The sequence below is a fragment of the Typopeltis vanoorti genome, chromosome 26 (assembly GCF_054136105.1).
Source record: "Typopeltis vanoorti isolate ZY-2024b chromosome 26, IOZ_Tvanoo_1.0, whole genome shotgun sequence".
NCBI lineage: Eukaryota > Metazoa > Arthropoda > Arachnida > Uropygi > Thelyphonidae > Typopeltis > Typopeltis vanoorti.
Window position 1 is genome coordinate 19,239,247 of NC_143574.1, and position 12,441 is coordinate 19,251,687.

The window sequence follows — 12,441 nt, forward strand, 5'->3', positions numbered from 1 at the left end:
GAAACCAAGGCTTGGACAGTAAGAGTTTATAATGCTGTGGAAAATAAAGACATTCTAGCAAGAATAATTTCTACAACTCAGTTTGAACAAGTCTGAAATAGTAGAGTGGAAACTATAGCCTAACGTACAAAGGAAGAGTAGGCATCGCAGAGGGGAGGGGGGGGTCATCCCATTTGGTGTTGTAATAAGGGCCGTTTTAATGTAACGGTGAACTGGCGGCCAGTGAGGGGCCCCACTCTTTAGGGGCCCCCTCATTCTCTTATTGTGAACTAAAATGAAATTACTAAAAAAACAAAAATTAAGAAACAGCATGGCACAGTCACGATTAAACTACCTAAGTTTAATGAGCATTGAACATGAGATTTTAAAAATATTAACTTTGATGACCTTATACATGATTTTGCCACATCAAAATGTAAAAAAGTCACTTTATAATGTTAGTTTTGCTAATGGGAAGCATGTGGGTGGGAAGGAGTGAATTGTTGTGTTATTTTGTTTTGAATATCGCCTTCACATCCACCAATGGAATTACTTGGGACTTCAAAATCGATGAGTATCTTATTATTATTACTGAACATTAGGAAATATGATAGGGGGCCTCACATTTCTCTTCCTGCCAGGGGCCCAAGAAGGTGTTGATTTGGCCCTGGTTGTTATGTTCCAAAGGCTGAAATACAAGGGTGAGAGTGGCTGGAAGTTGTGTGATTGATCTTGAACTGATCAAGAAAAGATCAAGCATGTTGGAAGAATTGCTATCTGATATTCTGGTGGAGATAGCCAATTTACATTAGATTATTGCTCATAGCAAATAGCATCTCTTCCAGCATGGTTGTAGAAATGGAAAAGGGAAGCCAGCCAAAGTTGTGGATGTTAACATCACCAAAAAAGATTACAGCTGTTTGGATAGATGGAGTACAGAATAGACTTGGGGTGATTTTCAGAATCTGGAGAGTAGACGGACAGCAGATGAAGTCAGAGAATGGGAAGAGTTAACCTTAAGTCAGAGAAGATCAAAATGAGGTAATTCTAAATTTAGCATTTTCTTACATGAAATATTAGGCTGCACAAATTATTCATCAGTGCCACTTTGTCATTGAAAGAATCATACAGAGTGTAATTTGGATAGTTAAAATGTATGATAGTTGTCATAGCTATATGAGGTGTGGTCAAAAACTGAGGGGTATGTCTGGATGTCTGTTTCACCGGATGTCAATTTCATCAACATTCATAGCATGAATGTTGGTGAAATTGACGTGGAAGTGATGTTTTTTTCTTTAAGCATTTTTTTTGTTTTTTAAATATGTTTGATGTTTCTTTTTGAAGTAGTTTTTTTCTAACTGCAAATACTATAATTATTTGGTTTCCTTTTCATAGCTGGTGCCAGATAAGAGTAAGGATATACTGTAAGAGGGAGTATACTGCATTATTTGGACTCTCTTCAGGCATGAACAGAAGAGCCAGTAGTAGGATTTGCTAGCTATCAGAAAGCCTGCTGCTGCATTAGAATCTACCAGTCCTGTCCTGTCTTTTTTTTTTTTTCTTTTTTTTTCATGGTAATCTCACCTATGAGAGATTGTTCAACTTACACTACACTGCCATAGATGGGAAGAAAGGTTCTAAGAAAGAACAAGCTTGTTAACATTGGATTTGAAGATCTCCTCTTTAGGAAATACATAACAAGGAAAACTTGTTCCAAAAGGCAGCAGTAGAAGGAATAAATAAAGATGAAGAAAAATTTGTTCTCTGGTTTTGGAGATGAACTACAAAGAAAGCACTGCTACACATGTTTTAATGGTTTTAGAAGACAGCTGGGCTGGGGAACTATTAATGCTAATTTTGATGAACAGTGTGTACCGATGAAAATATTTAGAGAAAATGAAAACAGCAGAAACTGAATGACTCTGTGAAAGAGAGGAAATGAAATAATGAGAGGTTGGTTATTAATCAACTGGTCTCATCTGTACTGAGCCAAGTATTTTTAAGGGATTCTTAGGGACACTGTCCCAAATGTGAAAACAGTATTCAACATCTGGAGAGTTTTGTGATTTGTATAGAGTTAATAGCTGTTAAGCAATCAAATAAAAGTCAAATAACAGCAATAAAAGATAACAATGGAACTACAATAAGGAACCAAGAACAAATCCTAAGCAGGCTAGAAGAATTTTATAAAGAACTCTATAGTGATCCTTTAATAGATAAATCAAATATAAATGACTCTTCTCCATTGCATATAGAATTCACCCCCCCCATTCACTTCAGATGAAATAAAACAAGCATTAAAACAAATGAAAAATGTCCTGGTGAAGACCTAATTCACACAGGATTAATTAAATGGGGCGAAAACAATATAATTCACCATGTCACAAACTTACTACATCTATACCTAGAAGAGGATGAAGATACCAGAAAACTGGAAAAATGCTACTCTGATACTTTTATTTAAAAAAGGGAACAAAGAAGAAGTAAAGAACTATAGACCAATTAATATTCTCTCTAATCTGTACAAAATTCTCACAAAAGTAATCACAAACAGGTTAACCCCTCTTCTAGACTCAAATCAATCAGCAGAACAAGCAGGATTCCTTAAAGACTTTAACACAATTGATCATATTCATGTAGCAAAACAAACAATAGAAAAAGCAGAAGAAAACCAATTGCCTCTCTGTTTAGCCTTTATTGATTATGAAAAAGCATTTGATTCCATTAAAACTAATGCAATAATCAATGCACTTCAGAATCAGGAGAGTTCCTGTAGAATATATGGACCTCCTCCAGGAAATATACCACACTTCAACAGCAACAATCCAACTTCACATGAATAGCAATAAAATATCAACTGAAAAAGGTGTCCGACAAGGAGACTCTCTATCACTCAAAATCTTTACAGCAGTCCTTCAAGAAATATTTAATAATATAAACTGGACAAATCTTGCTATAAAAATTAATAACAGAAACTTAACACTCCAAAGATATGTAGGTGATATCATAATTTTCGCAAACACTCCAGAAGACTTTAATATAATGATAGAAGACCTATATCATGAAGGCAGAAAAATTGGTCTGAAAATAAACAGAGAAAAAACTAAAATCATGTTTAATCATTTTGTAACACCAAAACATAATAATAGAAAACAATTTCTTGGAAAGAGTCTCTTCATATACATACTTAGGTCATCTCATTGATCTAAACTGTGGACTCCAAAAGGAAATAAATAATGATGTCCCACTCTGTTTAAAAAGGAAGACATTTAACCAGTGTATACTTCCAATCATCACACATGATTGTGCAACAACTTGGTCGCTAACAAAAGCCCTGGCAAATAAACTAACAACAACTCAAAGAAAAATGGAGAGGTTGATGCTAGGCATCACATTAAAGGATAAGAAGCGAAATACCTGAATAAGAAGCCAGACTCATATCATTCTTCACCATAAGCGACTAAAATGGAAAGGGCTAGACATCTATCCAGAAGAGAAGATGGGCGATGGACCATCATACTAATGAACTGGATTCCAAAAGAAGGGAAACGAGGCCGAGGATGTCCTAAAAGAAGATGGAGTGATGAATTGTTAAATTTTGTTGGGAAATATTGGTCAACCATTGCGAAGAACAGAGAAAAGTAGAAAGAACTGGAGGAGGCCTTCATCCAGCAGTGGACAGAAAATGGCTGAAAAGAAAAAGAAGAGGATGCCAAGAGAGATTTCATGTGTTATAGATTTGAATGTTGTCAAAAATAAAACTGAAAGAAAATGTTTTTTTTTTGCAAGAAATAAAACAGGACTGAATTTAACTAACACCGAAATTAAAAAGGTTTTCCAAACACTGTTCAAGAATAGTTTATAGATTAAGATTGAAAAAATTGATATTCTGGAAGTTTTGGTGATTTTTATAATGGCATGCTAGAGAATTGAGAAAGAGGAGTGCAGTATAATGTACAGTCATCAGAAAAACTGCATATTGGATTTGTAGTCAAATGGAAAAGATCACTGATATTTAGAAGAAAGAGAGTAGGTGAAAGAACAGCGTCGTGGAACACTATCATTAGTTGCAAAGTTTGTTGATAAATATACATCGATCATGTCATATAATATGCATCCGGACAGAAAGCTGGTAACCAAGTTGCAGAAGTCAGAAAATTTATCATATGATGAAAGCTTATGTAATATAGTAAGCTTTCACATTCTCATTCCAATTCAGGTTCATCATGATTTCCATCTTCTAAAGATAAATGATCCCTCTGTCCCTTCCTAACATCTACCTAGTTCGATGTGATATGTTTCAGACAAACTGAATGTCCAGTGTGGAGAAAAGATTACAACAACACATCTCCTACATTGCCAATAAAAAAATCTGAGAAATCTGGCATAGCACAACATGGAATTGATGCAACCATAATATCATATGAAACCTGCTTACTCCATTATTGCCACAATCAATTCTAATGTTTGTTTAAAGAGAGCATTGAAGCCTTGCTCCAACAGATGAACCTGGATTGGAATGACTACCTCTCCCTATTGAGGATATGAAAGAGTCTTATTCTAATCAAATGTCATTATTTTTTTTTTTTTGTTAAATAATATGTTTCCTCTGTTATTCATTTGCATTGTTCTATGTATAACATCACACAGCTCTTACTATTTTAAATAATACACTGTTTGTATTCAAACTGCCTGATGCCAATGATGATGATCTGTAATTTTTGGGTTGAAATATTTGGTTATTAAAATTTATTACCCACTCTTTTCCTTGTGTTATCATGTTAATTTATTAAACTTTATGGCACAAGTATTGTGGAACACAGAAAGTAATCATGAGGTGTGTGTAATTAGGATATTGAAGATATAGTGGTGGATATAATGGCAATTTGGGTTTCTGGCAAGAGTAGGGGATCCACTCTAGATGACTGTAACTGATGAACATCATTTATGTTAGTGTTTATACCACGAATATTGGTAAAGTGGGTGGATGGATGTAAAACTGAGAGTTTTTTGTGTGTGTGTGTGTGTGTGTGTGTGTGTGGAGACTCTGGCATGATTTGTATACTATACTTGGTCTGTCCTTTCTGTAAGGATTGGTTTTTGATGGAGATTTATTTTAGCCACAATGTGATTATGTTTAGAATGGTATGTAAGCATTTACTAGAATCATCTATGCAAGAATTATAGGAAAAGCAAAAAGCCTGGAGATTGGCTTTTTCTGTGAATAGCAGTGCACCAAATAAGTATGAACCAAGTGCATACTTATTTGGTTCCATTGTATTTGTTATTCACATGGCACTGAGCCAACCAAGAGACCAGAAAGCATGACTGCCATTTGCACCTGATGGAAATTTCCTGCTTTCATTATCTCTTTCAAAATCAGTTTTTGATGGCGGATAGGTTGCTTACAGCTGTTTTGGGCCTTGATATAATCAGAGAAGGAAGATAGAGATTTCAATGAAAGCCTATTGTGATATGCTTGATTCTTCTTTTCGACAGCCTTTACACACTTCTTGGAAACTGAGGTTTAGATAAGGGATGAGGGTTTAAATGTTTCCATATCTATCTATCTATCTATCTATCGTGGGGCTTAGCCCTCCAAACTCAGAAGTTTTGGCGCCTATCTTTCTGATAAAAACCAATAACTCATGGGAGAAACTTACACCCAGCAACACCAACAAGATCTACAGCACACTAACACAACAGTCGAACCAAAGCACTTTGTTGGAAAATCCTGCATCATCTGATCAAACACTATTTCAATGGGATCTACCATATCGCACAAGAGCCATCAAACCTGACGCAGATATTCAGTGGAGAATGTGGCATAATATATTACCCACTCCTACTATATTACGAAAATTTAACTCAAACGTCTCAGATAACTGCCTCTTCTGCTACCAATTAGGAACGGTCGTGCATATCTACTTGGAATGCCCAGTCAACACTAAATTAATCAGTTTGACTCGGGAAACGGCAGCTCTTACCTGTGGTAATCTTCATACAGAAGAGGAATATTTGACAAAACACGTTGTAAATAAGTATGGCACCTGTGCGAAGGAAAATGGCGGCCAGTAACGAAGGTTCGCCATCGTTATCAAAGAACGGTAGCATAAAAGAAATAAGTCAGTGTACTAGCTGTGAAATGTACGCTTTGCGGAGTGCGGTCGGAGTGTGGTTAGATGATAATAAAGGATTGAATGTGTGTAGAAAATGTAGGGAGAATGAGGAATTGAAGTGTATTTCGGATCGTGAGTGTGATATTTTTGTCAACCTTCAGAATGAAGGAAATAGCGATGAAAATTGTGAGAGTGTGAATGTAGAAAGTGTGAATGATAGTATAAATGGTTTCTCAGAGAACAAAAAAAATGAGATAGATGCATTGAGTGAGATCGCGTTGTTGAATAGTGCGATAGAAAGAGCAAAACAGCAGCTAGAGTGCATGAACAAAAGTAGACTGAATGAACCAACCAATAATAAAAGGTATGACAGGAAAAATAGACGTATGAATGTGAACATGAACAAAATGAAGGATAGAGTGCTGTATGGAGACTCGTTAGTACGAGGTGTGTTAGTAGAGGATTTGACAAAATCATACCAACCTGGTGCGACCATAAAGGACGTAACTGAGTCTATTAGAGAGCAAAAGGAAAGGGTGAAAGAAATGATTGTTATGGCAGGTACGAATGATTTGAAAGGAGATAAAATGGAAATGATAGAAGACCTGAATGAATTGTTTGAGGTAGCAAAAGAAAAGAGTGAGAGAGTTAGAATGATTAGTCTTTTGCCACGGTATGACAGTGAAATGTTTAAAAGGAGGGCTATAATTGCGAATGACTTTATGCGTGGGTTATGTATGACGAGTGGTGTGGAATGTGGAATTTGTGGATGTGTGGAGTGAGTTTGATGGGCAAAAGGATCTATATAAGATGGATGGCTTGCATTTGAATGGTTACGGTGTAAGAAGACTTGAGAAAGTGTTGATGAATGTAGTGGATGTGCAAATTCAGGGAAACTAGATTTGTTAAGGGGTGGGAGTAGAGATACAGTCCTTATGGAGGCAGTTGAATGTAAGAATGAATATAATATGCCAGAGCAAATAAGGACAACAAATCTGAGTGGGATAGTTAATATAAGGCATCAAGCGGGGGGTTGGGGCTAATGAGGGTCTTAAATTCATGTACACTAATACTAGGAGTATTAGGAACAAGAAGGAAGGGTTTTTGGCCATGGATGGCACTTCCAGACCACAGGTTATAGGTATTAGTGAAACATGGCTGACTGTAGATGATATAACTAGTGGGATTGAATGTGATGGGTATAGTGTGTTCAGGAATGACAGAGAGAATAAAATGGGGGGAGGAGTATTGTTGATGATAGCTGATGAGCTCCAGCCAAGGAGAATAGAAGTTGAATTGCAGGATAGAGAAAAGAGCACATTTGAGGCCATTTGGTGTGAGATTGTGGCTAGCAGAACTAAATATACAATTGGGTGCTGCTATAGACCAGGTGATGGAAAAGATGGTGGTGACAGTATGCACAAGCAAATAGAAGAAATGGGTGGAAGGAGGGTGATTATTATGGGAGATTTCAACTATGGTCGCATTGATTGGAGTGAGGAGAGGACACATGGGAGGAAGGAACTGGATTTTATGCGGTTATTAAGGGATAACTATCTGCGACAGCATGTAATGGAAAATACTATGGGTCAGAGAGTGCTTGACCTAGTAATTACATCTGAGGATTTGGCTGTAACAAATATGACCACATTGCCACCAATCGGTAAGAGTGATCATAGGGTCTTAACTTGGGAGGTGGCTAAAGGTGTAGAATTTTCAATTAAGACAGGGTACATGTGGAATTATCGGGCTGGAAAGTATGACAAGCTTAGGAGTTTGATTGGTTCAGTGCCATGGCATGTACAACTGCAAGGACTAGAATTTGATAGTGCATGGGAGGTAGTGAAGAAGTGCTTGCATGAAGCAATAGCTGACTGTATACCTAGAGTCTGAATAATAAATCAAGTAGGGGTTAAATGGATGAATAACACCATTAAGCTTGAGTTGCAAAAAAAAGAAACAACTATGGAGGGAATTTAAGGAGAAGGGTGACCGGCAGGCACATGAACGGTATAAAGCGCATGCCAGAAGGGTGACGAGTGTGGTAAGAAAAGCAAAAAAGGATTACGAAAAAACATTGGCAATGCAGGCTAAAGAGAATCCTAAACAGTTTTTTAGATATGTAGCAAGTAAAAGGAAAAATGTACATGGCAGATTGATTTTAAAGAATGCCGATGGTAGGGAGGTAACTGAATCAATTGAGATAGTTGAGTTACTGAGTGAGCACTTTGCAAAAGTATATCATCCAGGTGGTGACATTGCAGAAACGAATAAACCAGTAGATTATACGGGAATTGTGGTTAATGAAGTGGAGGTGAGTAGTCTATTGCATAACCTCAATGTCAATACATCTGTGGGATTGGATGGTATACCAGCTAGTGTTGTACGAGAAGCAGCTAAAGAATTGTCAGTACCCTTGACCATTTTGTTTAATTTGAGTCTCGGGTCTGGGTTAGTCCCGAGTGGGTGGAAAGAGGGGAAAATAGTTCCACTGCATAAAGGTGGTTCCAAGACTGCTGTTGTAAATTACCGACCGATTAGCATATCAGGAATCATTGTTAAGGTCTTAGAGAAATTAGTCAAGAAAAGAATACAGGATTGGATAGATGAAAATGGGATATTGTATGGGGGACAACATGGTTTTCTGAAGGGTAGATCATGCCTCAGTAACTTGCTCACGTTTTATAACACAGTGACGGCTGAACTGGATAGGGGTAATGGGTTTACAGTGATACTACTGGACCTTGCCAAGGCCTTTGATAGGATACCACATGGAACCCTAATCAGTAAACTGGAGCAGATGGGTATAGATATAGGGTTGGTGAGATGGATAAGAGGGTGGTTGAAGGAGAGATATCAAAGAGTGGTTTATTCAGGAGTGGAGTCTAAAAGACGTCTTGTGACTAGTGGAGTGCCACAGGGCTCTGTTCTTGGACCACTGCTTTTCAATTTGTTCATCAATGATATTGGAAAGGATCTGAGAGGAAGTGTTTACTTGTTTGCTGATGATGCAAAGTTGGGTAGAGCAATTATGAGTACACAGGATGTCAAAATTTTACAGGATGATTTGGATAGTTTGGAGGACTGGGCTAGGAAAAATGGATGTCAATTTAATGTGGCAAAGTGTAAGGTTATGCACTTTGGGGTGAAAAGAATAGCAGCAGTATATCGCATTGGTGGAACCATACTCCAGGAGATTGATGAGGCCAGGGATTTGGGAGTGTTGGTGGATAGGGAGTTGAAGTTTAGGGGGCACATTGCAAAAGTAACTAAAACAGCTCACCAAATCACTTGGCTTCTGAAAAATACTTTAACATGCAGAGACGAACAAGTTGTTGTTCCTCTGTATCGAGCCTTGATAAAACCCCATCTGGACTTCTGTGCCCAGCTATGAGCACCAGGGTTTCTTCGTGATGGGGAGGAAGTGGAGAGGGTCCAGAGACGAGTGACCAAGATGATAGCAGGTCTGTGGAATGAACCTTATGAGAATAGGTTGAAGATTTGTGGGTTGCAGAAATTGGACGATAGGCGAAGGAGGGGTGATATGATTGAGACATTCAAATTACTGAAGGGTTTCTATAAGATTGATCCAGAAGATATTTTTGAAAATATGACTGGTGGTGGGAGGACTAGGGGCCATGCATTGAAGCTGGGCAAGAGCGTGGTTGACAAGGGTGTAAGAGCTAGGTTCTTTACTTGGAGAGTGGTGAATGAGTGGAATAAGCTGCCAGAGTCTGTTGTAGGTGCTATGACCATGAATGAGTTCAAGGCAAGATATGATAGATACTGTGTGAATGTTGAATAGTTGTTCTTGACATGATGTTAGGGCCTCCCTCGATGAGTCTGTCGACTCCTTGGAGTTTCCCAGAACAATAATAATAATAATAATAATTTCAATCTCGTCCATGTGGAGTCAAATAACCATTCATTCTGCAATTACCTTTTCATCACCGCAAAAGCGGTAATATACAACTTCTACCTCAGACATACAAGACCAGACAGCACAGCAACTTCACAGAGAGAGGCAACTGACCAACTCACTGCAGCCTTCCAACAAAAGGTGAGATGTCGGATCCTACACGAGCATCACCACCATAGGCAAAACAACACCTTAGATCTTTTCCACCAAGAATGGAATCCATGGAATCAACTCCTGGCTGAGCAGGGCGACTGCATTATAATCCACTTTCCAGCATAGATGTGACACCTTTACCCCCCCCCCCCAAAAAAAAAGAAAGGGGGAGGAAAGAAGGACTGTTGTGCTTAACAGTGCGAAAGTTAATCAGCTGGCACTCTCATGTTAATAGATAATATTGTGCAATAGAAACTTCTATGTTCTTCCATATTTATGTTCTTATGTTAAAATAAGATCTTATGTTATCATGTTAAAATAACTCTTAATGGCTTTAATTTATTTAAAAAAAAAAAAAAAAAAAAAAAAAAAAAAAAAAAAAGTAATTAGCCTTATAAGTGACTTCGATGTAACATACCTCAACAAGAGTATGAGCATGTAACCTCTCTGTCTGACTACAGAGAACCAAAAAGCGGTTAATCCTGTATATAAGATTGTTATGTTTACAATAAAAAAAAAATCTATCTATCTTCCTCATGTCAGTGTCTCCATCCTCGCCCTTCTTATATTCATCCTTAACCCTCTTATCTACAAGGCTGCATATGCCACTCAGTTTTCAGTGGGATCTGTCATATAAATCAAAATGTGCCAAACCAGATTCTGACATACAGTGGAGACTATGGCATAACATCTTGCCAACTCCTTCTAAGCTCTTTCAGATAAGAGAAACGGATCTGTGTCTATTCTGTGACGTTTCAGGTACCTTGGAACACACATATCTGACCTGTCCCGCAAACAAAGCGATGATCACCTACGTCCTGAATACTGCCTCCAACACCTGTAACTATGCACACAACCAAGAAGACTACTGGAATTTAGTCCACACAGAAGAAAACAGACACAGAACATGCAATTTCCTCTTCATCTGTGCTAAGGCCGTCATCTACAGCTTCTACCTTCACTGAAACTGCACAAACCCTCATGTATATCCTCCACCGGAAACTAAAAAGCAGGCTTTTATTGGAACATGAATACTTCAAAGAAACAAGAACTGTCGTGAAATTCATAGAGGAGTGGAATCCAACTGGTACCCTCTTCTGGATTGACGATGACAATACGCTTCATCTGAAAGATAACTCAGACTGAAACTGAACTGTAAATTTTGAATTCATTTATTGCATTCTCTATTGTATACCCGAAAGTAAAATGTTTCTTTCTCTGTAATATATATACGTATATACTTATAATATGTAAATAGTCCTTGTTACCTATCGTCTAATGTATATTTTAACAAGTTGAATAAAAAAAAAAAAAATTTAAAAAAATATCTAGTATCTTACCTGCAGAACCAGAGTACTATTGTACCCTCTAAAAGGTGGAGGTTCTGGGTCTTCACAGTATGTTTGATATTTCTTTGAACAATGTCATCATACTGCATGAAAGTAGAGAGGGGGAAAGAGATGCTAGAACAATAACCCTGGATGGCATTCTCGACCAGGGGTTCTAGTAATTCACTAACCTTCAGACTTCCATTAAGCAAGGTAGTGTTTTATCAGGCCATTAAAGTCACTTACCACCTAGCTACTTTTATTTATAGCTTATCTACTTTTTTTTGTAGGTAAACAATAAATAAACAACATGTGCTTTGCAAAGAACTCCCTAGAGGTAATTTCACCATGATTCATTAAGTCAATTCCTTCAGATTTTGCTAATCAGTCTAGATAAAAAATCAATCTAGGTAAAATTATTAATAAAACAGACAAAGACTGATAAATGGCAATACAAAATTAAGTATAAAAAATGTTTAACAGTCAGTTTTACCTTGTAAATAGTGAAGTGGAAATTCTTGATAAGGTTTTACAATTTTCCCTCTATAAAATTTACAACCAAAATGTTCAGTTTTCATGAAAGCAGCATATTTTGCTATACCAATTTCATAAGGAGAAAATTCAATCCAGTCTATAAATAAGAAAAATTATACATTATAAATGACAGTATTTGTTTTAAGAAAAGAAATGATATTTTGTTGATAGTAATTAACTATATAAATAAATTACTATTACTATTATTATTATGTGACACCTCCAGGGAGTCCAAAGACTCATCAAGGTAGGGCACCTACTCTACACTCTCTGCTTCCACCAATCCACCAACTACAATGAACCACAACTACCATAATCTACACCAATGCCATCTACCATCCACCACCACTAGTACTTTCACAGACAATCACAAACACCCATGTCCATGGCAGGATTTGAACCCACAGAC

General features: G+C 37.3%; 1 protein-coding gene across 3 annotated transcripts in view; it reads right to left on the minus strand.

Annotated features, from left to right (window-relative positions):
• LOC150092382 (cytosolic phospholipase A2-like) overlaps nucleotides 1-12,441 on the minus strand; it is a 341,574-nt gene that overhangs the window by 137,404 nt on the left and 191,729 nt on the right. For all 3 annotated transcript variants that reach the window (XM_090415055.1, XM_090415056.1, XM_090415054.1), the window contains exon 12: nucleotides 11,992-12,129. In XM_090415055.1, the coding sequence (XP_090271181.1) occupies nucleotides 11,992-12,129 (138 nt within the window). The remainder of the gene's footprint in view (nucleotides 1-11,991; nucleotides 12,130-12,441) is intronic.